The sequence below is a fragment of the Gigantopelta aegis genome, chromosome 14 (genome assembly GCF_016097555.1).
Source record: "Gigantopelta aegis isolate Gae_Host chromosome 14, Gae_host_genome, whole genome shotgun sequence".
NCBI classification, from domain to species: Eukaryota; Metazoa; Mollusca; class Gastropoda; order Neomphalida; family Peltospiridae; genus Gigantopelta; species Gigantopelta aegis.
In genome coordinates, this window is record NC_054712.1 from 5,068,625 (window position 1) to 5,095,875 (window position 27,251).

Genomic DNA, 27,251 nt, shown 5'->3' on the forward strand with positions numbered 1-27,251 from the left:
CCTTTCTTCATGCCTGGTCATTTTCCACTGGAAAGCAATATATACAGCTTAGAGGCGTACAGACGTTTAAACTTTACCTGCATGATAGCTCGTCCAGTTCCTTGGGAAAGCACTTTCACTGCACCCCAGACTGTTTTCAGCTGAAATATCAAATATAAAACAATAGGACCGGTTACCATTTTAAAGTTAAAATGTATGACAAATACACATAATAAAATTGAAATAGACAGCATTATAGTTGAAAAAATCAATTATTTTAATTTCAGGATCGTAATTTAAAAATCTAAATACTACAATGCTTTCCTAATTCTCTTTCAGTTTATCAGTGCTCAACTTTTGTAAAACTGCTCAACACAAGAGAACTTCAGTCCCATAACCAACAGTGGGGGTGGGGGGATGGGGGGTTGATCGGTCTTAAGACATTCCTCAGGACATTTTCAAAATGATTACCTGTAGACATGATTTGTTATGAGAAGAATGTTTAGGTTTGAAGGAAATACCAGATTTTGCAATTAAGCATGTTAAGCATGGTAGATAATACTTTTAAAACCATTGTGATGGCGCAAAGCCACATCAGCATGGCATAACACCAACTTGGTTATGGAGGTTTATAGTATAGGTGGTGAAACAATAAAATCGGGAAATGAAATACTTAGGCTGTTTGTTGTATTTATGGAACATAGCGAAGATAAAGTTCGGGACCATAGTGTGTGGTGCATTCTGATTGGTGATTACCAAGTTGTCAGTTGCCATATCTTTGAAATAAAGTTGATCCCGATTTCAACTCGGATTATTCACGTTCAAGTGACGAGATCTTGGTCAGCAGGCAATTTGGCTAAATTATCTATTAAATTTTAAAAAGTGCAAAAATCTAGTTATTTTCTAACAAAATATGAATTATTTCATGAAATTATTTTGTGAATTGTCGAATTTGGCGAGTGCCAGAGATAGCCGTGGATATCTTTATTTTGGAACCGTACATATATGATTATAGCTACGTATTATCGACATGGTTCAACATAACCAAGTTCATAAAAAACACATGAAGCACATATGTAATAACACTTCTAATGACGTAATTTTTCGAAGCGACGTCATAACATGACGTTGCTTTCTTAGTCCTAACTCAAATGTTGCATCTGAAATATGACATGATTTCATCAGATCCTTCTAGTTGCGGTTGAAACATTTTAAGACGGCCCTTGTTATTCATAAATAAATAACAATAATAATAAGGATAATTAGTGATTTCCCTAGAAATTTGGCAAGGCATGGTAGACCAAACACTTTTGGGGCATTTTCACCATTTTCGGGGCACTTAAATTAATTGAAATAAACATTAATGTAATTTATAAGCTTGCTTTAATAAATGAATAGCAAAAGATATAAGAGACATATTTTATTAATTAATAATACCTTTTTGGGTGTTTTATAAAGGCAATTTTAGAATTAATTACTGAATAAGGCTTGTTTAATCTCAGGGCAGCATGGCGCTGATTAAGGCAAGATGGTGCTAGACTATTGAGGCATGGTGCCGCACCATGCTAAAACAAGCTAGGGAAAACACTAATAATAAAGAAATGTGTATGTATCGTACTGATTTTATGAAAATCTTGTCAAGATTTATGTATTACCCTCGCTCTTGCTCGGGCAATACAATAATCCTGACACTCGTTTCATAAAATCAATACGACACATAGGCTCGTATAATAATCTCTATGCATACGAGAGGTAAATGTTTCGTCTCCTCACTCACATAAGAGCTCTGTAGGTGCGTGTAGTTACTCTTCGAGATCATCTTCACGTCTCTCCAGTTGGCGGTGGCCGTCGACTCAAACTGGACCATCATGTCAAACACATTACGGTTCGGGTCCACCTGCGTGAACTTGAACAGCGCCTCCATGGCAACAATAGTGTCCTGTAACACACAAACACAACCACTAGTTTATTATACAGTAGTGAGTGTCCTGTAACACACAAACACAACCACTAGTTTATTATACCCATAACAACAGTGAGTGTCCTGTAACACACAAACACAACCACTAGTTTATTATACCCATAACAACAGTGAGTGTCCTGTAACACAAACACAACCACTAGTTTATTATACCCATAACAACAGTGAGTGTCCTGTAACACACAAACACAACCACTAGTTTATTATACAGTAGTGAGTGTCCTGTAACACACAAACACAACCACTAGTTTATTATACAGTAGTGAGTGTCCTGTAACACACAAACACAACCACTAGTTTATTATACAGTAGTGAGTGTCCTGTAACACACAAACACAACCACTAGTTTATTATACCCATAACAACAGTGAGTGTCCTGTAACACACAAACACAACCACTAGTTTATTATACAGTAGTGAGTGTCCTGTAACACACAAACACAACCACTAGTTTATTATACAGTAGTGAGTGTCCTGTAACACACAAACACAACCACTAGTTTATTATACAACAGTGAGTGTCCTGTAACACACAAACACAACCACTAGTTTATTACACAGTAGTGAGTGTCCTGTAACACACAAACACAACCACTAGTTTATTATACAGTAGTGAGTGTCCTGTAACACACAAACACAACCACTAGTTTATTATACAGTAGTGAGTGTCCTGTAACACAAACACAACCACTACTTTATTATACAGTAGTGAGTGTCCTGTAACACACAAACACAACCACTAGTTTATTATACAGTAGTGAGTGTCCTGTAACACACAAACACAACCACTAGTTTATTATACAGTAGTGAGTGTCCTGTAACACACAAACACAACCACTAGTTTATTATACCCATAACAACTGTGAGTGCCCTGTAACACACAAACACAACCACTAGTTTATTATACCCATAACAACAGTGAGTGTCCTGTAACACACAAACACAACCACTAGTTTATTATACCCATAACAACAGTGAGTGCCCTGTAACACACAAACACAACCACTAGTTTATTATACCCATAACAACAGTGAGTGTCCTGTAACACACAAACACAACCACTAGTTTATTATACCCATAACAACAGTGAGTGGCCTCTAACACACAAACACAACCACTAGTTTATTATACCCATAACAACAGTGAGTGCCCTGTAACACACAAACACAACCACTAGTTTATTATACCCATACCAACAGTGAGTGTCCTGTAACACACAAACACAACCACTAGTTTATTATACAGTAGTGAGTGTCCTGTAACACACAAACACAACCACTAGTTTATTATACAGTAGTGAGTGTCCTGTAACACACAAACACAACCACTAGTTTATTATACCCATAACAACAGTGAGTGTCCTGTAACACACAAACACAACCACTAGTTTATTATACCCATAACAACAGTGAGTGCCCTGTAATATAGGAAAGAAGGAAGGAAATATTTTATTTAACGACGCACTCAACATATTTTATTTATGGTTATATGGCGTCGGACATATGGTTAAAGACCACACAGATATTGAGAGAGAAAACCCGCTGTCGCCACTTCATGGTCTACTCTTTTTGATTAGCAGCAAGGGATCTTTTATATGCACCATCCCAGACAGGGTAGTACATACCACGACTTTTGATATACCAGTCGTGGTGAAACTGGCTGGAACGAGAAATAGCCCAATGGCCCACCAATGGAGATCAAACCCAGACAGATCGTGCATCGAGCGAGCGCTTTACCACTGGGCTATGTCCCGCCCCCTGTAATATAGATACACAACTGTTAGTTTTTAATTTTAATACATCCAGCCAGTGTACCACAACAAGTCCGTGGTATGTGCTGTCCTGTCTGTGGGATGGTGCATATAACAGATCACTTGCTACTAATGGAAAAATATAGCAGGTTTCCTCTTTAAGACTAAGTCAGAATTACCAAATGTTTGACACCAAACAGAAGGTTAGAAAGGAAAGGGGGCAGTGGGATAAAAAACAAAACAAAACAAAAACAATTAATAAAATGTTAGCAGTTTTAAAACTGAGCAAACCATTTCTGTTATATAAAACTAACCCGAGTGGACGTGAACCCGCCATTATTGTTATTTAAAATTTAGCCAATGAGAACTAACCTGAGTGGACGTGAACCCGCCATTATTGTTATTTAAAATTTAGCCAATGAGAACTAACCGGAGTGGACGTGAACCCGCCATTATTGTTATTTAAAATTTAGCCAATGAGAACTAACCCGAGTGGACGTGAACCCACCATTATTGTTATTTAAAATTTAGCCAATGAGAACTAACCCGAGTGGACGTGAACCCGCCATTATTGTTATTTAAAATTTAGCCAATGAGAACTAACCTGAGTGGACGTGAACCCGCCATTATTGTTATTTAAAATTTAGCCAATGAGAACTAACCTGCGTGGAGGCGAAACCACCGATGCTGTTTCTCATGCTCTGTAGCCAGCGCATCAGAGAGTCACGTTCGTACTTGAGGCCGTTGTTGTTGATGTGGGCCAGCAGCGCATATGCAGTCGACTGGATACCGTATGCGTCGTTCTTCAGCTCCTGTCGCGGGTGCAGGAAGCGCACAGTGTTGATAATCTCGGACGGGTTCGAAGGGATCTCCTCATTAGCAAAGTAGGTTTCTTCTCCTGGAAAATAGAAAAAAAGAACACTCAAAACCAGATGTTTGAACTGTAAAAAAAACAAAGAAGGAAGAGGATATTATGTGATCAGAAGGGAAAAAGTTAAATTAAGTTTTTTTATTTAAGGACACCACTAGAGAACATTGATTTATTAATCGTCGGCTAATGGAAATTGTAAAGATGGCTCCTAGTCTAAAATCAATTGATAGGACCTAAAGAAAATTTGGTGCTTTTGTCCACCAAGTAACATTAAAATTGCTAAGCCACTTGACTAATTTCAGAAGGGGGGGGGGGGGTACTTATGTCATCAGCGATATGTCTCAGCTATGGTTTTGTCCTTTTATCGTCTTACTCTAAAGCATAGGAATATTATTTGAATATCTTCCATTAAAAAATCACAGAGAGACAGACAGGACAAAGATGAAATCATAATATTTCACAACTCCAGATTGAATCTATAGACATTCTGAGATTCAGCCATGCTCATGTTTCTCCCACAACCCCCCTGAAAGTCTGAAATGTTGAATAAGTGTTAATCTATAGACATTCTGAGACTCAATCACGCTCATGTCTCTCCCACAACCCCCCTGAAAGTCTGAAATGTTGAATAGGTGTTAGCATATAGTGTTCAGAACATGGAGATGCAGAGTCAATCATGCTTATGCCCTCCGCTACAATCCCCACCCCCCACAAAGTCTGAAATGTGGACTAGCTATCAGCACGTGGTGTTGAGAACATGGCTACCTGACATCTTCAGTTTCCAGAGTCGGTCGAAGGGGGTGCGACTCTTCTCCTGACTCAGGGACAGGGCGTAGGCTGTGATGGCCAGATGGAAGATCTCATCATCGGGGATTTCGTTCACTTTGCCCGACAAGTAACTAGCGGCAGTCGATCGAGCCGTCTCGATGCACGCCAGAGCTTCCTGCAAATAGATCATCGATATAAATTAGTAGACAAATTGTACATATATATGCATATAAGCGTACTGCTGGTCTGCTGGAGCAAAACCTCAAATTAGGGCAAAAATTATACAAATATATATATAAATGTACAAATGCGTAGTGATTCGTTCCAACCCTATATAGCCGTTTGGCAGTAATGCTAATAAATGTTGTTATCCAGATTCTGGCATTTTCGTTTAATTTGGGCTAAAGCCAGCCTGCCCTCCTACAAAAATGGGAGCCCGTATGCATATGCATATATGTATACATTACTATTATATTATAATTAGGTAATTGTTGGACACTATATTTTTAAAAAAAGAAGTTGGTTTCCATTATATTATATCATATGTATATAGAAGTGGCCTTAGTAAATTAGCAAACTTGTGCCCAATTCTTTTGCGGGTTTTGCAATAAAATGTTTTTAATCAATCAATAAATAAATATATCTATGGAGTCAAATATATGGATAATTCTCTCAGCTTTTATCATTGTATTCTTCCCATACCATTTAATTATATAAAAATTTGTGTACTGTAGTGAAGCAATTTTATTTGAAATTTGTGATCGTTATATATTGATAAATTCACCAAAAAATTACATTCTTATAATTACAAGCAAGATAACCTATTCAGTTAAAAGACACATAAATCAGTTTCTAACATCCTTTCCATGACTTGTTATACATAATGGCATCCCATTTGACGTAATAATGTAATTTTCTGGTAGTTTATCTAAGGATAACGTTCACTTTTTTGGTCAACTTCATCCAATCAGAAGAGAGTAAATTCAACTTCATCCAATCAGAATAGAGTAAAGTTTTCTTCATCCAATCAGAATAGAGTAAATTCAACTTCATCCAATCAGAATAGAGTAAATTCAACTTCATCCAATCAGAATAGAGTAAATTCAACTTCATCCAATCAGAATAGAGTAAATTCAACTTCATCCAATCAGAATAGAGTACATTCAACTTCATCCAATTAGAATAAAGTAAATCATATAGTAGTGGAACGTTTGTAATTATTACAGCTCTTGAAGCAGCAGTCAGCGCAACCTATATTGCTCGGTCATAGCCTAGGACCACTAACTGTAATGTTATAAAATATTACCTGTTGGAGATCTTTTGTCTCAAACAGCGCGATGAGTACATATGCAGTCAAGGCCACAGGGTTATCATACATCTTGTCAGCCTTTATCGCATTCTGGGAAGACTGAAAAAATTAAGACAACACACAGTGATTACCACCTCCAACATATTGATACTGAGAACAATAAGAAGCCGATGGAGCCTGAATCTACTCCTCTGGTATTGAGCTGTCTCTCTGAAAAGTGAACCATAGAAATAACAATTTATTACAGATGGTCATTTGGTGACTGCTAATTTGACATTAACACAACAAATGAACAAATGAAGACTTACGTTTTGTAAGTCATAACAATAAATGATCCACTTTTATATACAGCATATGCCTTAAGTTTTGTGAATTCTACTTCACCTGTGATATAATTAGGCAATAAATGAAGATGTAAACTGGAGATAGTCAGTCATCAGAAGATCATTAATAGGCCTACCAGCACTGGCTGAAATCTACATGGTCGCACTTAAGTACAAGTTGAAAATCTCTCAGCCAATAACAGGCTATGGCAGCCATATTAGATTTTGAAGTGTCTCGAAAAATAACAACACTTGGTTAGGGCCATGCAGGGCTTCTAGATTATGGTAGCCCCACTTCCATGGTTAGTGATATTCAGTGTTGGGCTAGTAAATAATTACTATAACTAGCCTGACGGCTAGTGGACAAAAACCTCTTGTCAAATGCTGCATTTACATATTTTGTAAATATGAATATCCTGCCCCCTCTTTCAGCCCCAATCTAAGGACTTTTAAGCTCAATCTTCCTCTTTAGGTGACATATATGATTATTACTATTAATAAAAGTGAATTTTTAATCATGGCTAGTACATTTTTAAAATCACTGATCCCATGGCTAGTAGATTTTTAAAATCACTGATCCCATGGCTAGTAGATTTTTTAAAATCACTGATCCCATGGCTAGTACATTTTTAAAATCACTGATCCCATGGCTAGTACATTTTTAAAATCACTGATCCCATGGCTAGTACATTTTTAAAATCACTGATCCCATGGCTAGTACATTTTTATAAAATTCTAGAAGCCCTGGGCCATGAGTGAATAGTTTATACCAAGTTTGTTAAAATCTGCATGGTAAAACATGACAGCCATATTGTATTTTGAATTGACCCTGAAAATATGAGAGGGTTATTTGGACCATGCTTGACTGAAATCTGCCTGGTGGAACTTTAGGAAGTCGAAAATGTTTCAGTTAGAGGCCAGGGTGAATATTGAATCGCCCTGAAAAATAACAACACTTTGTCAGGACCATGAGAAGATCACTTGGGACCAAATTTGGTTAAAATCTATCTAGAACTGGAAACAAAGTCGAAAATGTCTTAGTCAATCAGAAGCCAGGGTGGCCATCTTGGATTCTGAATCGCCCTAAAAAATAACAACACTTGGTCAGGACCACGAGAGGATTATTTGTACCAAATTTGGTTGAAACCTATCTAGGAGAACTGGGGAAGAAGTCGAAAATATTTTAGTCAATCAGTGGGCAGTGTGGCCATCTTGGATTATGAATGTTAAATTTAGATTTTGAAACAGTAAGTAGTAAATTTAGTCTTGAAATAAATACATCTAGAACAATATATTGCTATGTATTCCAAAACTTAAAGTGACTGATTCACGTGTCATTTACCATCTTCCTGTCGTAACTGGTGCCATTCCCGACCTCAAAGGCGCCGGTGTCTTTGTTCTGCTGGGAACAGATCCAAACAACCATCTTGGTTACCAGCTCTACAGGGATGAACAAGTCTCTCTCCCACTCCCCAAATCGTCCTCGGTGTAACGTTTTCGCCACAAATGCAGTCAGCCTAAAATAAATATACAACACACTAAGTTTGTTGTTCTGAGCACATGTCGTGGATGTAGGGACAATGACTGGGATGTGGAGGTGGACAGCAAAAGAAGTTGAAAGATAGGAGGAACTGCCAGATCAAGAAGAAATGAGATGGAATTCAAAGGAGAGAAAGGACAGGTAGTAGTAGGATTAAAAAAAAGAAAACAAGTTAGTCTCTAAGACTATATATTAGAATTAGCATATGTCTGACATCCAATAGCCGATGATTAATAAACCTATGTGCTCTAGTGGTGTCTTTAAACAAACAAACTTTAATGCTAACCATTAAAATGTAAAAAATTCCAACCCTGGACATTGCATGAGGTGAAAAGTAACTGCTATAGCAGACATTACCACAAACTGGGCGTTGGATCGTCACGAAACATTCGGAAGGAGCCATCTTCATTCATGTAGCCAAGTTGTCGCTGAAGAACTGAAAATATAACAACCTAATTTAATCATAACACTCAAATAACCAAACTGCCCCAAAACATGATAATTGTGCAAACAACCTTTTAATATACTAGACGATAAATAAAGTTCAATGGCAAAAAGTAAATAATAAATAATAAACACTAAATTACTCCACTGAAAATATCAACCCTCATAACAGTTAGGTTATATGTATGAACGGACCGGCCTCGGTGGCGTCGTGGCAGGCCATCGGTCTACAGGCTGGTAGGTACTGGGTTCGGATCCCAGTCGAGGCATGGAATTTTTAATCCAGATACCGACTCCAAACCCTGAGTGAGTGCTCCGCAAGGCTCAATGGATAGGTGTAAACCACTTGCACCGACCAGTGATCCATAACTGGTTCAACAAAGGCCATGGTTTGAGCTATCCTGCCTGTGGGAAGGTTAAATAAAAGATCCCTTGCTGCCTGTCATAAAAGAGTAGCCTATGTGGCGACAGTGGGTTTCCTCTAAAAATATCTGTGTGGTCCTTAACCATATGTCCGACGCCATATAACCGTAAATAAAATGTGTTGAGTGCGTCGTTAAATAAAACACTTCTTCTTATATGTATGAACGGGTACTTATTTGATGCACGTGTTGGTCTAGGATCGATCCCAGTTGGTGGGCTCATTGGGCTATTTCTCATTCAAGCCAGTGCACCACAACTGGTGTATCAAAGGCTGTGGTATGAGCTATCCTGTCTGTGGGATGGTGCTACTAACAGAAAAATGTAGTGTGTTTCCTCTCCAAGTCTATTGTCAAGATTACCAAATGATTGACATCCAATGATTAATAAATCAATGTGTTCTGTAACAAAAAAAACCCCAATGTTAATACTATGTATAATATATAAAACATAATATATAAAAATCAATTTAAATACTAAAATACAGCTTGCTGTAGTTGTGTGAATAACCCACCTATGTTCATGTAGTAGAGAGACTGCTGCAGGGTTGCCTCTGTCAGCTGCTGAGAGGCTTTCATGAAACGCAGAGTCAACAAGTTGTACGCAAAGTTAAACGCAATGTTTTCACCAGTTCCGTACGGTCGCAGCAAGATATTCTCTGCGTTCAAATACTCCTCGAAGAATCCAGGACACACAACATCACCTGTTTACAACAAACAAAAATATTTACAACAAGCATTCTGAGAGTACTGCTGATGCAATATATGTCCCTACTGGATCCAAAAACATTTCATACCTCCAAAGTTCTAGGGCCATAACTCTAATCAAAGGGCCATAACTCTGTCAAAAAATGGGTAAATCCCAAGAAAGTTAAAGTTACCCTGTAACTCAAAATGATAATGCCATACACAAAATTTCAACTCAATATCTTGAAATAAAGTATGGAAAACTATATGTGGGACAGACTAATAGAATCTATCACCACTGTGAGGTAAAGACAAGGCAATTCCAACCGGAGGGACAAAATGTTTTTTGTGAGGGCCAAGGTTTAGCGAGGCCCTTACAAAAACCTTTTGTCCCGAGAGTAGGAATTGCCTTATCTTTACCTCAAAACGGTGAATGATTCTTTTTCTTGCCCATTTAATTACAGTAACAGAACATTAATTTTGTAATCTAGGGTTTGTTTATTAAAGAACGATTCGTAAATATTTCACCTACAAACTCCTTTAATCATATGTGGAAAAATATAGTCCACATTATGCAACAACATAAAAATGTAACAACTTAACAATAAATATAAAGTTGAAAATATTAATTTGTTTAATTATTTTTAAGACAATGATACAATGTGAAATGGCAAACAGAATTCTGAAAAAATTAGTTGTGACGTCAATCGTTGTTAAACATGAGTAATGATGTCACACGTATGTAGAAATCATCCAGCACTGGGGTGCTAGACAGATTTATCTAGCACCGTGCAAAAGCTGGCTAATTCAGTTCAATGGGCACGAAAGATGCAGACAGGTAGACTGGTTGGACAGGTAGAGGATTCAAATCTAGTTATCTTATAAACAAGAGATTAAAATGACACTGCAAAAAACAACAAAAAAAACAACAACAACATTAATTCATTCAGCTTAAATATAAAGTTGAAAATATTAATTTGTTTAATTAATTTTAAAACAATGATACTACATGAAATGGCAAACAGAATTCTGAAAAACATGAGTTATGACGTCAATCATTTTAAAACATGAGTTATGACGTCATGCGTATATAGAAATTGTTCAGCACTGGGGTGCTAGACAGAAAAAAAAGAAAAGAAAAACAGAGTAATTAAACATTAATTCATTCAGCTTTAAAAAAAAAAAAATCCTGATGGAGACCCTGCTTGGATAGCGGATTGTGACACAACACTGAATAAAGTGTTTGATATGAGACTCACCGAACACACTGAGGTGAGCGGCCGCAGACCCCGGCACATACTGGTGTTTCCGCTGCTCGGGAATGACAAACTGCTCGGGAACGGCCACGTCGAAATCGGGAACGATGATGGACGGGTTGGTGATCAGATCGATCAGGTACGGAGTGTGGTAATAGTTCTGAACGCCATCAGGCTGCAACAACAATTACATCTTACTGACATAAACTTGGAACATTTTATTTTGGGCTATAATAGTAATATTATTGTCAACTTAAAACTTATTTACACATTTTTTGCTTAAATTATCAGTTTTGACATATCCAATGTGTTTCTAGTGGCTCCATAGTGTTTGGTTACCAACACCAACAGAGGCCAGTCATTTCAATCATCAGCTATTGGATGTCAAATATTAATAATTCTCACACAAACATACAAAACAAATTTCTATTAGCAGCATTGGATCTTTTATATCAATTTTCCAGACAAGACCATGTTCTTTGACATACCAGTTGCCGGGCACTGACTGGGATAACCCTCCACCCCCCCAAATCAGAGAATGAGTCCACCGAGGGACTTCGATCCTCTAACCCACTGCCACCATGCAGTGAACTACTCTTTGTGATTAGCAGCAAGAAATCTTTTATATACAGTCTACACCACAGCCTTTGTTACACCAGATGTGGAGCACCGCCGGGAACGAGAAATAGCCCAATGGGTCCACCGATGAGGATCGACCTTAGAGCGACCACGCATCCAGCGAGTGCTTTACCACACAGGTACATCCCCGGCCTATACAACAGCATTAAGATGAACTCACATCGAGATAGACCGTCTTGACCACCTCATCTCTCTCCATGAAGCAGGACGCACTGATCCGGATGTCAAACTTTCCCTTAACCAGGGTGGAAACTATCGGCATGTAGATGTCTTTAGCCTGGCCGGGCTCCAACTGAAACAGATTGAAATAGGTCAGCTGAAACAATTCATGATTTAAGACAGGGCTTCTAAATTATGGTAGTCCCACTCCCATGGCTAGTGATATTCAATGTTGGGCTAGTAGATAACTACCATTGCCATGCCCGATGGCTAGCGAATTTATTTTTTGGTCAAACGTTGCATTTAAGTCTGTTTAGTAAATGTGAATATCCTGCCCCTTCCTCCCCTCAAGTCTAAGTGTTTTTAAGCTCTATCTCCTTCTTTAGATGACATATCCAATTACTCCTATTAGTAAAATTGTATTTAATTAAAAGTAGGACTAGTGAATTTTTAATCATGGCTGAATTTTTTTAATCACTGATCCCATGGCTAGTGGATTTTTATAAAAATTCTAGAAGCCCTGTTTAACATAAAAAAAAGCCTAATCGATAACAAAAGGCTTAATATTTGTTGAACAACATCTCTGTCAGGCCATTTTAAACTATGGCTGTTTGGTGTCTAGAATATTATTAATTTGTATATTTGGTCGATAAAGAAATATGAAAACCTGCTGCTGCCACACTGTCACATAGGCTACTCCTACTGATAAAGCAGCAAGGGATCTTTTATATGCACTTTTATATGACACCTGAGTGTCTTATCATGGAACTACATCTTGTCCTTGTACTGTTATAATGTGCTAAACACTAATTATGATGGGATATACGAAGGTCAAAATACGGCAGTCCCGACCATGTTTTGCCTGTCAACATCAACACAGAACAGGAGATATATTTGCCTGCTATCCTGTCAGAATAGCAATTATATTGTGCGTTTATAATTTATCATCATATTTGGTCTGATAGGTTTTGATTTGGTCCAGTAGAATTTGTAGCTTTCAGGACCAAATTTCCGGGAAGAATTTCAGCCTATTTTGATCCCTGGTATATATATATATATAAAAAATATTCCACTTACAGACAAACACTAATTATGATGGGATATATAAAATATATTCCACTTACAAACACTAATTATGATGGGATATATGAAAAATATTCCACTTACAAATACTAATTATGCTGGGATATATGAAAAATATTTCACTTACAAACACTAATTATGATGGGATACATGAAAAATATTCCACTTATAGACAAAACACTAATTATGATGGGATATATGAAAAATATTCCACTTACAAACACTAATTATGATGGGTTACATGAAAACTATTCCACTTATAGGCAAAGATGTACGGTAATTACAAAGTGTTTTAAAGTGTGTGAAAAAACAAATTCACGGAACTGCAACAATCTGTATATATCCTGTGTTTTTAAAAGATTGTATTACATTGCTTTTGTGATATCATTTAAACATATCATCTGGTGCACACATGATAATCACTTAATAACTTTATCACAACTCTCTAACATAATACAAATCATAAATATTTCTACAACATTGAAACCAAAACACAAATGAATTAAAATACTAGCCCCCCTCCCCCCACGTAAAAAAAATAAGTGCTTTAAAATGCTGGTAAATAAATATGTTGTTATCATCCTAGTATTAAATTTTCTTTGAATGTGGAATAAGTGGTAACACTTTCAAAGGATCTGTGTATTTAGTAATCAACAGATGGAATCATTTTACTCACGAAAACAAGCGTCTGGTGATCTCCCTTGTGTGTGACAGGTCTGTAGGAGTTCACAATTCCCATGTCTTCAACAATGACAAACTCATATTCGTCACTTCCATGCATGGTGACAAGGACCTGTTAAACATTCCATAGATGACAATGAGAACATTACCATTAACACACCGTGCAGCTTTATCAAATAGAAATTATAATTTAAAACATTTATACCCCATGATCACAACATGAAGTAAATTTACAAAGAACAGTCAACTGCTATTATCTTGAGCTCTGTTATCTTATCAGGCCAGGCTATTTGAAGGTAGAGAAATGGTTACATGACATAATCTTCACTGACAACTGCAATATTTATCACAAGCCACCAATATCTAAAGCCATTTAGTTCACTCCTTTCAACATCGAGATAATGTAGACCGTACCATTATGGGGAGCTATCACTGATGTTCCCCATCACTCCCCTGAGACTAGTTCAGAGAGAGAGAGAGTGAGTGTGTGCATAACAGAGAGAGAGTGTTTAAGATAGAGAGACAGAGTGTAAGAGAGACAGAGAGAGAGAGAGAACAATAAAAAGAGAGAAAGACAGACAGAGGGTATTTTCAAATTGTTTTTAAAAGCAAACTATCCTTAACCATAACAATCCCACAAATACAAATATTTAATATGTTCCTACTGACAGAAGCCAAAAATATAAGACATTTTTCTTTTAGCATTAGATATGTAACACAGTGTTTAAAATTTGTCTGCCAAACCTCACCTCTATATAGTCATCTTCGTACCAGTAGTTAAACACTGTGATGCGGACGCCAAGTTGCTCGCCACGAATAATCACTTCTGGAGTCTCAACTTGAATGTACATGTAACGAGCAGCATCGTACTGCAAACAAATACAAATCACGATTAAAAAACTTAATCAACTTTTCTTTTAATCCCACTGCCGTATCTCCTTTCTCTTCTTCGATTCTTTTAATTCCCAATCTGACATCACCTTTCTCTTTCAATAGCACTGACAAAAAGTTGAGAACAGTCCTTCAGGTTACACTGAAATTTGTTTTTGAAAACTATTCTTTAAAAAAAACAAACCCAAACACAACCTAAAGTTTGATCAATTGTGAAGTTTCTTAATATAAATTACAAATTAAACACAGGTGTGTATCAGTGTAACAAGAACAGTGATATGAATAAATAAAGTATCAGCATATTTGTGAAGCGATTATAATCATTATTAGAATTGTAAACTTAACAAATGCAGTACTTATGCACTTAAAGTGATCTTGGCACTAAGATCGTTTTGTAAAACAGAGTCCAGGGGCTCATTTCACAAAACATCGTAAGTTTATGTCTGCTACTTGCAGTCATACCGGTCATAGTTTACATGTTTAGCATCTGTTTCACGCAGAAAAGTACATTATTTCTGAAGATGGAGCATTTTAAAGACAAAAGAAAATGAAATATGTGTACTTCAAACTATATTAGTGTACTGTTAGTAGTAATAAGAATGATGGCTTAGTCATAGATTTACGTTTACGTGCAAAGCAAGGCTTACGATGTTTTGTAAAATTGGGTCCAGGTCTGTAATTTATGGCACTATGCCTATTTTGATGCCTGCTTGTGTCAAATGATTATTATGACAATACACCAGTCAGTTTGTTTGTATTGTTAACTGAATTTCACGATTTACAGTATCAAGATCAGCGTAAATGCACAAGGTTGTTATGCACTTAAGGTGATCTTAGTGTTAAGATCGCTTCATAAAGTGGAGCCCAGGAGCCTAATTCACATATCTCTTAGGCTCTGCAAGTCTTTTAGCACTGCACTGCGAGATCGCAAAGTTGCGAGAGTTTAGTGAATTAGGTCCCAGACCTGTAATTAATGTTTTTTGCATTGGTAACTGAATTTCATGATTTACAGTACACTAAAGGTAAAAGTACACTAAGCTGATTTGCTGAGTTGCGGTCACTTACTCTGATCGGTTTCTGCATAATGCCCAGGCCGACCTCCCTGCTTACGGACAAGCCATTGATGACCCACGAGATGGGATACTTCGGAACATCCACCCGGAAATCCACGCGGCCATCAGGTCTACAACGCACAGAAACAAAGGAAAGGAATGTTAGTTTAATGCTACTATCAGCATATTTAAATCTATGAATAGTATGTCTGTTTAATGCTAATATCAGCATATTTAAATCTATGAATAGTATGTCTGTTTAATGATACTATCAGCATATTTAAATCTATGAATAGTATGTCTGTTTAATGATACTCACATATTTAAATTGTGCATAGTGCATAAATCTATGAAAAGGAAACAATATCTGAACACATTTTAAACTAACACTATTTGATGTCTTGCATTTCGTTATTTTGTCGAGAAAGAGAAAGAGAAAGAGAAAGAGAAAAAAAAGGAATATTTGTTTAACAACACCCCAGCACATTTTAAACTAACACTATTTGGTGTCTACCATATGGTTACTTTAACATTTTGTTGATAAGAGGAAACTCAATGCCACCATATAGGCTACTCCTATCAATAAAGCAGCAAACAATCTTTTGAATACATTTTTTCCATAGTCAGACAGTTTATAGCATGGCCTTTGATGTATTAGTCATGGGGCACTGGTGGAGACGGAGAGTAAAAAAAAAAACAAAGCTGGAGAAAACTTGGACTCAATGGAAGATTTTAGCCATCCCATTGGCTGTTGGGATGTTCGGCCCAGTCTACTATCATGGGGGAATATGCCATTGTATGAGGTCAGGAGAAGTAGAAAAGGAAAGTGTCCATCAAGGATTATCGATCCTACGGCCTATCGCACATCAGGCAAGTGCTCTACCACTGAGCTACATCCTGACAGTCTTTGAATGACCAATATTACGCATTAAATACATTTTCTTGTTAACAATATCAGTCTGTATATTCAGTGTGTTTGGTCACCGTAATGAACATTTGTACTAGCCTAAATTTGATTTTACCGTCCAATAATATTCTATACATATGAAAAAATGTTATTACAGACAACAGATAACTCACTTGAAAAAGATCTCTTGGAGATGTGAGTTACTACAGATAACAGATAACTCACTTGACAAAGATCTCTTGAAGTTATTACAGACAACAGATAACTCACTTGACTAAGATCTCTTGAAGTTGTGAGTTACTACAGATAATTCACTTGACAAAGATCTCTTGAAGTTGTGAGTAATAACAGACAACAGATAACTCACTTGACAAAGATCTCTTGGAGTTGTGAGTTACTACAGACAACTCACTTGACAAAGATCTCTTGGAGTTATTACAAACAACAAACAACTCACTTGACAAAGATCTCCTGCCAGGCCCAGGAGCTGTTGTCATAGAATCTCATCACCCGACTGACTCGATCCATGGCCGACCTGTGTCGCACCTGACTGTCACTAACTTCACCTGTTAACATAAAACACACACAACTAGAAAAATGACTGTTAAACTTTGCTTTTTTTAATGACACCACTAGATTTATTATCAGACTATTTTATTTTTAAGTAGTCTAATAAAGAGGAAACCCGCTATATATTTTCATTAGTAGCAAGGGATCTTTTATATGCACCATCCCAGACAGGATAGCACATACCATGGCCTTTGATATACCGTTGAGGCGCACTGGCTAGAATGAGAAATAGCTTAATGGACCCACTGATGGGGATCGATGCCTGACCAACCACACATCAAATTAACCACTGATTTACATCCAGCCCAATACTAAAAAAAAAAGTATCCGGTACAGTTGGATGGACAAACACAACAACCATTTGGTGTTCAGATATTAAAAGGAAAACAATGTCTTCTTTAACAAAAACCTTATAACACTTGAAACAACAGTTTGTTGGGTATCTTACGTTATGATTTTGATGTCTAACATAGATATTTCAATACATCTGGTCTAGAATACAAGACAGGAAATAATAAGTCCAATGAACCCATCGACGGGGATCGATCCTAGACTGACCACACATCAGGTGAGCACTTTACCACTAGGCTTCGTCCTGAATTTAATGCACTAACTAGACTTGCCTGAGAAACTTGCGAATGAAACGATCAATCCGGCAGTTTTTAAGAGGACTGTTAGCAAATGTATTTAAAATACTAATGTCTGCGAATATCAAGTGAGTGATTAACTTACACCCTAGTTCATCTGCCCCGTCAGGACAATCAAACTGGCCATTGCACCACTGGTCAATGGTAAAGCACGCCCCCTCGCCTGAGTAGCACGGGAACTGCGGTTCGCGGGCGCTAAGTGGGTCATTGTAAGGATTACACACGGCCACATCAGCATCTGAAAGGAGAAATATTTAGTTGTTTAACATCTCAACATACATGATGGAAAGAAACATACGACCGTATGGTATTGTTAACCACTCGACTACCACCATAGTAATGTTTGTATAAAGTATACATTTTAAATTAAAACTTTGTTTCATTTAACGACACCTCAAGAGCACATTCATTTATTGGATGTCAAGCATTTGGCAATTTTACATTGTAGTCTTCAGAAGAAAACCCGCAACATTTTTCCATTAGCAGCAACAAATATTTTATGCACATACCCACAGACAGGACAGCACATACCACAGCTTTTGATATATATATATATATATATACATTTGTATATATATACCAGTCGTGGGACACTGGTTGGAAAGTTGAGAAAGAGACAGACATAAATTCTCAACAAACAGTATTTCATTTATGATTTCCTCTTTTCATTTTTCATACCATGAACACACCCGTTTCTGGCGAGACTGCACCTACTTTGTCATGCACCAATGCTGTCAGGATACGCATTTCCTGTAACTTAAGTCCAATAGGTTATTGGGTGTCAGACAAAAGGATATCAATGAAAAGTGCTTTTTTTTAAAAACAAGCATTCTGAATGTACTGCTAAAGTAATACATGTCCCCTTCGAGACCAAATTATTTTTCATATCTTCTAAATTTCAAGGGCAATAACTCTGTGAAAAAATGTGGGTAAATCTCTATATAACTTAAACTTCATCTATAGCAGTACATGATAAAGCTATATACAAAATTTAATTTCAGTGTCTCCAGGCATATATTAAAAAAAATATATACAGTCATCTCCACTTATTTGCACATCGGTTTATAGCATAATTCGGTTAATCGACTATTTTCACCCAACACGGAACCATTTGCCCTTATAACACTACAAAACATCCGGTTAATTGCACAGACTACAGGCTATATATCGGTTATTTGCACATATAAATAACGATTTAAAAAAAAAAAAAATTGTGTGCTAAATTAATGTCACAAATGACTGAGAATGTCTATCAAACTTTGGCAAAAAAACTCAAATAAATCACCGATTAATCTGTTTTGTTTGAGCTCACTGTGTGGTAAGCCGACTGTAATCGCTGTTTACAGAGTCGACGTGTGACATGCAAATGAGATGGTGTGAACGTTACTACTGGTGAATCACAATACCCGACTACAAGATTTAAGAATGACATAATTAAGTTGAATAAACCTAAGACCTAATGTTTTGTTTGCAATATATTGCTGTTAATCAGAGGCCATCTCAATAACAGGTAACTCTCCGAATATTATTTTTAGAACTACTGCCTGTGCGCTTGTACGCATGCGCACTCAACTATTGAGGCCCTATTCGATTGACGTGTTCAGGGCAATCATTGTTCTGTATCAATTATTACGTTATGTTGAGAAGCCTTGTTAATAATTAAAAGATTACAGATCAATCGTCCTAGGCGGTTATGTTTTTAATAAATGTGACCGAGAAAGGGTTGTTGTTCACTTATTCATTAGATGCAGTGTACGCTGTATCTGTTAAACGCAAAAGAAACGATTTATCACTTGCTTCCCAGAAAATGTAGCGGAAAAAAAAAGACTGGTGGGGGAGGTCGTCAAAAAAACAAACATAACAAAGACCGTTATTTATGGATCGTCCCTAAGTTTCTGCTATATTGTTAGACACCAATCAGTCGAACCGCACCATGAAGGTCAGTCAATTGTGTTAGACCGGTCATGCATGTAATGCAGACTGCTGGAACTGATAACGACTCACTAGCCGAGCTTAACTTTAATTGCTTAACAATAGCAAAGTCATTATTTGGGGATCACAAATAATACCAAAGCTTGCCATATCTTTTGGGATGGAAAGAACACCATACCAGCAAATTCATACAAGTTCACGTAATTCTATTCGGTCAATCAACAGCCCGGTAATTCCGGAAACTGACGTCATTTTGTAAACACGTGCACCGATGAAACGTGAACTTTTTGATGGTTATGTTGTTTCAAGTTTATCTCATTAACTACATGGCTAATACACTTTGTTTACACCAGTGGATGGTCAGTGTTTTTTTTTTCAATGCACAAAGTTTGTGTTTTTAGAAAACGACGCCAGTTTGTGTTTTTAGAAAACGACGCCCAGTGACGGGCGTTGTTGGTTTTAAAAAAAACTATTTCTGGTCTGGCAGATTAAAACAAAAACGTCATGCTAATTATATATATATATATCGATAGATATATTTTTTTACATTTATATATATCCAACTGCATGTGACATGTGTTAACTGTAATAGTTCCGGTATGAAGTACCGCATTATGCTAGACTGTCTCCCATGCCACTTTGTAGTTGGATGGCTGTTACAAAGTGAAAGTCGGTACTCTATCGGTTAATCGACTAACCCGGTTAATTGCACAAAATCGAGCAGCACCGAGGGTATGCAAATAAGCGGGTTTGACTGTATATAAAACAGTCTGGAAAACAAGTTTTCATATCTCTTAAAGTTAAGGGCCATAACTATGTGGAAAAATCGGTAAATTGCCACGAACATCAAATTGATCTGTAGAAATACATAATAAAGTTACACACAACATGTCAGCATAATTTCTTAAGGAACTGCGCCAAAAAGTAAGGAAAAGTAATTTTTGTATCTCCCAAGTTCAAGGGACTCAAAAATAGGTAAATCGTCATGAAAGCCAAACTTGATCTGTAACAGTATATGATAAACTATATTAAAAAACAACAACATCTGGAACATTGTAGGTGGGACAGATGGACAGACAGACAGACAGACAGAGATAAAACCTATAGTCCCCTCCAGTTGTACTGGTAGGGGACTAATAAAAGACAATCGTTAATTAACACCAGAGATCAAACATTACAAAAGAACAACACCTTGTATGTAGAATGGGAAAATGGATGCGTAAAACCGAATCTCAACACTTACTTCTTATTCTGTCCACATTAGCATCAGTCAAAATCACTAAACCCGATGTCTAAAATAAAATTAAGATATTTTTACCAATTTTACCTCTTTATTTGTAGACAAATAAAAATAAAAAATATTAGATGACAAGCTAAAGGTTCCCCTTAAATGACAGCTGACGTGATTTTTTAGTTTTGGTAGAGTAAATACAAAGACAAATATTAGGTTTACACTATACATGTTATACATGTTATACATGTTATTGATTTTGTTTAAATGTACACAAAGACAATTAATGACCCGTTATTAAGAAAGTGTTTCTGTAAACATTATAAATTAAAAATCTCCGTTACATCTATTTTACTTCAAAACATTAAAGACATAGTTAAACCATGAACAATATATTTAAGCCACTTTCATTTTAAAACCATATTTATAAAATTTGTCCCTCACATTTCAGTATTAACTCTGAATATGAAAATCCACAAATGTTCCTACCTTGAATGTTGTATTGGTATCAATGCCATAGTCGGACGCGTGGAAGAACTTGTATTCATACTCAGTGTCACTAATTCGCCACAAGTGACGATAGCTGCCATTGGCCGGTTTGTCGTAGGTGTCAAGTTCATCAATTAGCTGTAATTAAAACAATACAATCACCTGGTTGTATATATGGAGTACAACCAAACACACTAAGTTTTGTAATGTAAACATTTTTTAAAAGGAACTTGAAAGAATGAATGAATGAATGAATGAATGAATGATTTAATGACACCCCAGCACAAAATAGAGATCGGCTATTGGGAATGAATGAATGAATGAAAGAAATAAATAAATAATGAATGATTTAATGACACCCCAGCACAAAATAGAGATCGGCTATTGGGTGACAAAGGTAGGTACATCAATATGATTATGTTAAAGGAACTTACTTAGTATTATCTATGAACTAGATGATGCAAAAAGTGATTGTAGCTAAAAATACTAAATTTGACCTATAATGTCGAAAGTTACAGTTTGTTTTCTTTAACAACACCACTAGAGAACATTGATTTATTACTTGGATGTCAAACATTGGGTAATTCTGACATAGTCTTAGAAAAAACCCGCTGCATTTTTCCATTAGCAGCAAGGGATATATATATATGCACTATCCCACAGGCAGGACAGCACATACCATGGTCATTGACACACCAATTGTGAGGCATTGGTTGGATCAGAGACCCATGCCCAGCCACTGGCCCAGCCACACTGGGCGTGAGATGGACATGCCTAAACATAGTTTGGATATAGGCACATAAATAAAGTTATTCACACTCGGGACAGAAAAAAAAACAACATCAGAGAATGGGTCCATTGAGAAAGTTCGATCCCACAACCGAAGAACCTCAGGTGAGAGCTGTACTGTCCGAGCTAGATATGATCTCTAACTGTTAAATTTACAAAACCTGTTTCTGTCTTACACACACATGTAAGTACATAAATTGGGATGATAATCTATGTGACAGCGAAGTGAATAAAGAGGGTAAACATCTCACATTGTTTTCTGTGATTCCGTCATTGAGTCCTCGGATGTAAAGATCATGAGGCATCCCCGCAAAAGCTACGTACGATCCTGGATCAGCCCATGCATTAAACTCAATAGAGTCACGGCTGAAGTCTTTACCACGATTTATTTCCAGTTTCACCTGGAGGAAAAACAAAACAACACTACTGAAATATCATACACGAAACCTTCCTGCAAAAAATCCCCTAACATATATATATATATATATATATATATATATATATATATATATATATATAGATGGCTTATCCCACAATTTATTTCCAGATACAGATTCTTGTGCTGTAAGATGTCAATGTTGATGCACCATAATCAGGGGTGGGAATTGGTGAACTGTAAAAAAGAGAAAATCTAGAGGGGTCCCGGAAATTCTTGAAATCCTAGGTTAAAATACGTACCATCTGACACATTTTGGAGGAAAGGATGATTAAAATAAGAGGAAACACAATGTTACATGAGAGGAAAACAGCTGATCTGAAGAGAATTCCCACCCCTGCATAATCTTAAACTTAATGATTAAAACAACAATTTAAAGTGAACAAAATCACAAGTATCATTACAAACCAGCATGCAACGAATACAGGTTAAATGTGCATTTCGATAATTGTTCATAAATACTGGACAATAGAAAAATCCCAACTTTAAGACAATTAACTTTAAGAAAAATAAGATTATGGATTAACCTGATTCTGCCGGGTTCCATTCACAAAGAAATTAAGGACGTCCACAACTATTTCCTCCGGCTGGCGAACATAATACACCACCATTCGTGCCGTGGGAATCATCTCCCTCGACAATGCCACGGCAAATGTCTTTTGTCGTGAGGTCATCTCCAGCTCGTCACCAATTATAATATTTCCACCAGACACCACCTGAAATACATTTATAAATGCATCAAACTCAAAGACATTCAGAAAATCAACCTCAAAAACATTCAGAAAATCAAACTGAAACACATTCAGAAAATCAAACTCAGACATTCAGAAAATCAAACTCAAAGACATTCAGAAAATCAAAAAATCAAACTCAAAGACATTCAGAAAATCAACCTCAAAGACATTCAGAAAATCAACCTCAAAGACATTCAGAAAATCAACCTCAAACTCATTCAGAAAATCAAACTCAAACACATTCAGAAAATCAACCTCAGACATTCAGAAAAGCAACCTCAAAGACATTTAGACCTCAAATACATTCAGAAAATCAAACTCAAACTCATTCAGAAAATCAAACTCAAAGACATTCAGAAAATCAACCTCAAAGACATTCAGAAAATCAACCTCAAAGACATTCAGAAAATCAAAAAATCTAACTCAAAGACATTCAGAAAATCAAACTCAAAGACATTCAGAAAATCAACCTCAAACTCATTCAGAAAATCAAACTCAAAGACATTCAGAAAATCAAACTCAAACTCATTCAGAAAATCAAACTCAAACTCATTCAGAAAATCAAACTCAAAGACATTCAGAAAATCAACCTCAAAGACATTCAGAAAATCGGTATTAATAATTGTTTCTACAGAAGGAATGTGTTTATTTAGTTTACCCCCCCCCCCAATATTTATTAATGGTGGGGATGTCTATATTAAGGTCTCCCCCTACATTTTATAATTATAAATTACAGAAGGAATTTGTATTTAAAGGCAAAGAACCATGTTTCCAACTAAATGTCTCAACCACATTGTTAACAACTTCAATAAATTACTCTCCCATCTTTAATTAGTTAAGATTTTCTCCAGACACAAATCATCAATAAAACAATTCAATAAAAAAGATTTCCACATACTAGATTGTAAGCGTGTCACCTATACCTAGCTCTGGCAATTGTGAATTGTAGAAACAATTAGCTAATTTTATTTGAATTTAGGTAAAATATTTCATGTATTAATTGGTATTTTGTTGGAAAATTACTGTGATTTTGCATTAAAAACAAAATAATTCCGCAAAATGTTTTGCTCACCCAGAGTTAGCCCTGAAAAAACATGCAACTTTTCACTGTCTGCCATTTTGCTTTTTTATGGAATATTCTTCAAAAGGAGTGGCTTTTTAATGGAATATTCTTCAAAAGGAGTGGCTTTTTAATGGAATATTCTTCAAAAGGAGAGCTTTTTTTTAATGGAATATTCTTCAAAAGGAGTGGCTTTTTAACGGAATATTCTTCAAAAGGAGTGGCTTTTTTATGGAATATTCTTCAAAAGGAGTGCACTGATATATATGTTTATACATCGCAACACATGTCATGATGTTGTTAGATTATATCACAATCTCTTTTAAAGAATATTCCATCAAAAAAGCAAAATGGCAGACAGAAAAAACTTGTGTGCATTTTATCCTAGGATCATACAGTAAATCAGGAAATATAAGCGAGCATAAAATATTAGCAAATTTAGTGAGGCCATACAAAACGCTAATATTTCATGATGCTGAAGTTAAAAAAAAAGAAGGCAATGATTTATTTAATGATGCACTCAACACATTTAATTATGGTTATATGGCGTCGGACATATGGTTAAGGACCACACAGATATTGAGAGAGGAAACCCGCTGTCACCACTTCATAGGCTACTCTTTCCGATTAGCAGCATGGGATCTTTTATATGTACCATCCCACAGACAGGATAGCACATACCACGGCCTTTCATATACCAGTCGTGGTGTACTGGCTGGAACGAGAAATAGCCCAATGGGCCCACCGATGGGGATCGATCCCAAACCGACCATGCATCAAGCGAGCGCTTTACCACTGGGCTACATCCCACCCCTGAAGTTAGAGAGACGTACAAGACTAAAACCTTTACCACTGGGCTACATCCCACCCATGAAGTTAGAGAGACGTACAAGACTAAAACCTTTACCACTGGGCTACATCCCACCCCTGAAGTTAGAGAGACGTACAAGACTAAAACCTTTACCACTGGGCTACATCCCACCCCTGAAGTTAGAGAGACGTACAAGACTAAAACCTTTACCACTGGGCTACATCCCACCCCTGAAGTTAGAGAGACGTACAAGACTAAAACCTTTACCACTGGGCTACATCCCACCCCTGAAGTTAGAGAGACGTACAAGACTAAAACCTTTACCACTGGGCTACATCCCACCCCTGAAGTTAGAGAGACGTACAAGACTAAAACCTTTACCACTGGGCTACATCCCACCCCTGAAGTTAGAGAGACGTACAAGACTAAAACCTTTACCACTGGGCTACATCCCACCCCTGAAGTTAGAGAGACGTACAAGACTAAAACCTTTACCACTGGGCTACATCCCACCCCTGAAGTTAGAGAGACGTACAAGACTAAAACCTTTACCACTGGGCTACATCCCACCCCTGAAGTTAGAGAGACGTACAAGACTAAAACCTTTACCACTGGGCTACATCCCACCCCTGAAGTTAGAGAGACGTACAAGACTAAAACCTTTACCACTGGGCTACATCCCACCCCTGAAGTTAGAGAGACGTACAAGACTAAAACCTTTACCACTGGGCTACACCCCACCCCTGAAGTTAGAGAGACGTACAAGACTAAAACCTTTACCACTGGGCTACATCCCACCCCTGAAGTTAGAGAGACGTACAAGACTAAAACCTTTACCACTGGGCTACATCCCACCCCTGAAGTTAGAGAGACGTACAAGACTAAAACCTTTACCACTGGGCTACATCCCACCCCTGAAGTTAGAGAGACGTACAAGACTAAAACCTTTACCACTGGGCTACATCCCACCCCTAGAGAGACGTACAAGACTAAAACCTTTACCACTGGGCTACATCCCACCCCTGAAGTTAGAGAGACGTACAAGACTAAAACCTTTACCACTGGGCTACATCCCACCCCTGAAGTTAGAGAGACGTACAAGACTAAAACCTTTACCACTGGGCTACATCCCACCCCTGAAGTTAGAGAGACGTACAAGACTAAAACCTTTACCACTGGGCTACATCCCACCCCTGAAGTTAGAGAGACGTACAAGACTAAAACCTTTACCACTGGGCTACATCCCACCCCTGAAGTTAGAGAGACGTACAAGACTAAAACCTTTACCACTGGGCTACATCCCACCCCTGAAGTTAGAGAGACGTACAAGACTAAAACCTTTACCACTGGGCTACATCCCACCCCTGAAGTTAGAGAGACGTACAAGACTAAAACCTTTACCACTGGGCTACATCCCACCCCTGAAGTTAGAGAGACGTACAAGACTAAAACCTTTACCACTGGGCTACATCCCACCCCTGAAGTTAGAGAGACGTACAAGACTAAAACCTTTACCACTGGGCTACATCCCACCCCTGAAGTTAGAGAGACGTACAAGACTAAAACCTTTACCACTGGGCTACATCCCACCCCTGAAGTTAGAGAGACGTACAAGACTAAAACCTTTACCACTGGGCTACATCCCACCCCTGAAGTTAGAGAGACGTACAAGACTAAAACCTTTACCACTGGGCTACATCCCACCCCTGAAGTTAGAGAGACGTACAAGACTAAAACCTTTACCACTGGGCTACATCCCACCCCTGAAGTTAGAGAGACGTACAAGACTAAAACCTTTACCACTGGGCTACAT

General features: G+C 37.2%; 1 protein-coding gene across 1 annotated transcript in view; it reads right to left on the reverse strand.

The window, feature by feature from the left end:
- The window catches only part of LOC121389466 (CD109 antigen-like), a 58,943-nt gene that overhangs the window by 11,178 nt on the left and 20,514 nt on the right, over positions 1 to 27,251 (reverse strand). The window contains exons 15-33 of the mRNA XM_041521103.1: positions 23,361 to 23,549; positions 22,649 to 22,798; positions 21,609 to 21,746; positions 21,132 to 21,180; positions 18,042 to 18,194; positions 17,197 to 17,305; positions 15,846 to 15,963; positions 14,639 to 14,758; positions 13,885 to 14,001; positions 12,127 to 12,258; positions 11,331 to 11,502; positions 9,900 to 10,088; positions 8,879 to 8,957; positions 8,324 to 8,498; positions 6,656 to 6,757; positions 5,347 to 5,524; positions 4,373 to 4,608; positions 1,757 to 1,918; positions 78 to 140 (exon numbers count right to left, since the gene is read on the reverse strand). Coding sequence (XP_041377037.1) covers positions 78 to 140; positions 1,757 to 1,918; positions 4,373 to 4,608; positions 5,347 to 5,524; positions 6,656 to 6,757; positions 8,324 to 8,498; positions 8,879 to 8,957; positions 9,900 to 10,088; positions 11,331 to 11,502; positions 12,127 to 12,258; positions 13,885 to 14,001; positions 14,639 to 14,758; positions 15,846 to 15,963; positions 17,197 to 17,305; positions 18,042 to 18,194; positions 21,132 to 21,180; positions 21,609 to 21,746; positions 22,649 to 22,798; positions 23,361 to 23,549 — 2,631 coding nt within the window. The remainder of the gene's footprint in view (positions 1 to 77; positions 141 to 1,756; positions 1,919 to 4,372; positions 4,609 to 5,346; positions 5,525 to 6,655; positions 6,758 to 8,323; positions 8,499 to 8,878; positions 8,958 to 9,899; positions 10,089 to 11,330; positions 11,503 to 12,126; positions 12,259 to 13,884; positions 14,002 to 14,638; positions 14,759 to 15,845; positions 15,964 to 17,196; positions 17,306 to 18,041; positions 18,195 to 21,131; positions 21,181 to 21,608; positions 21,747 to 22,648; positions 22,799 to 23,360; positions 23,550 to 27,251) is intronic.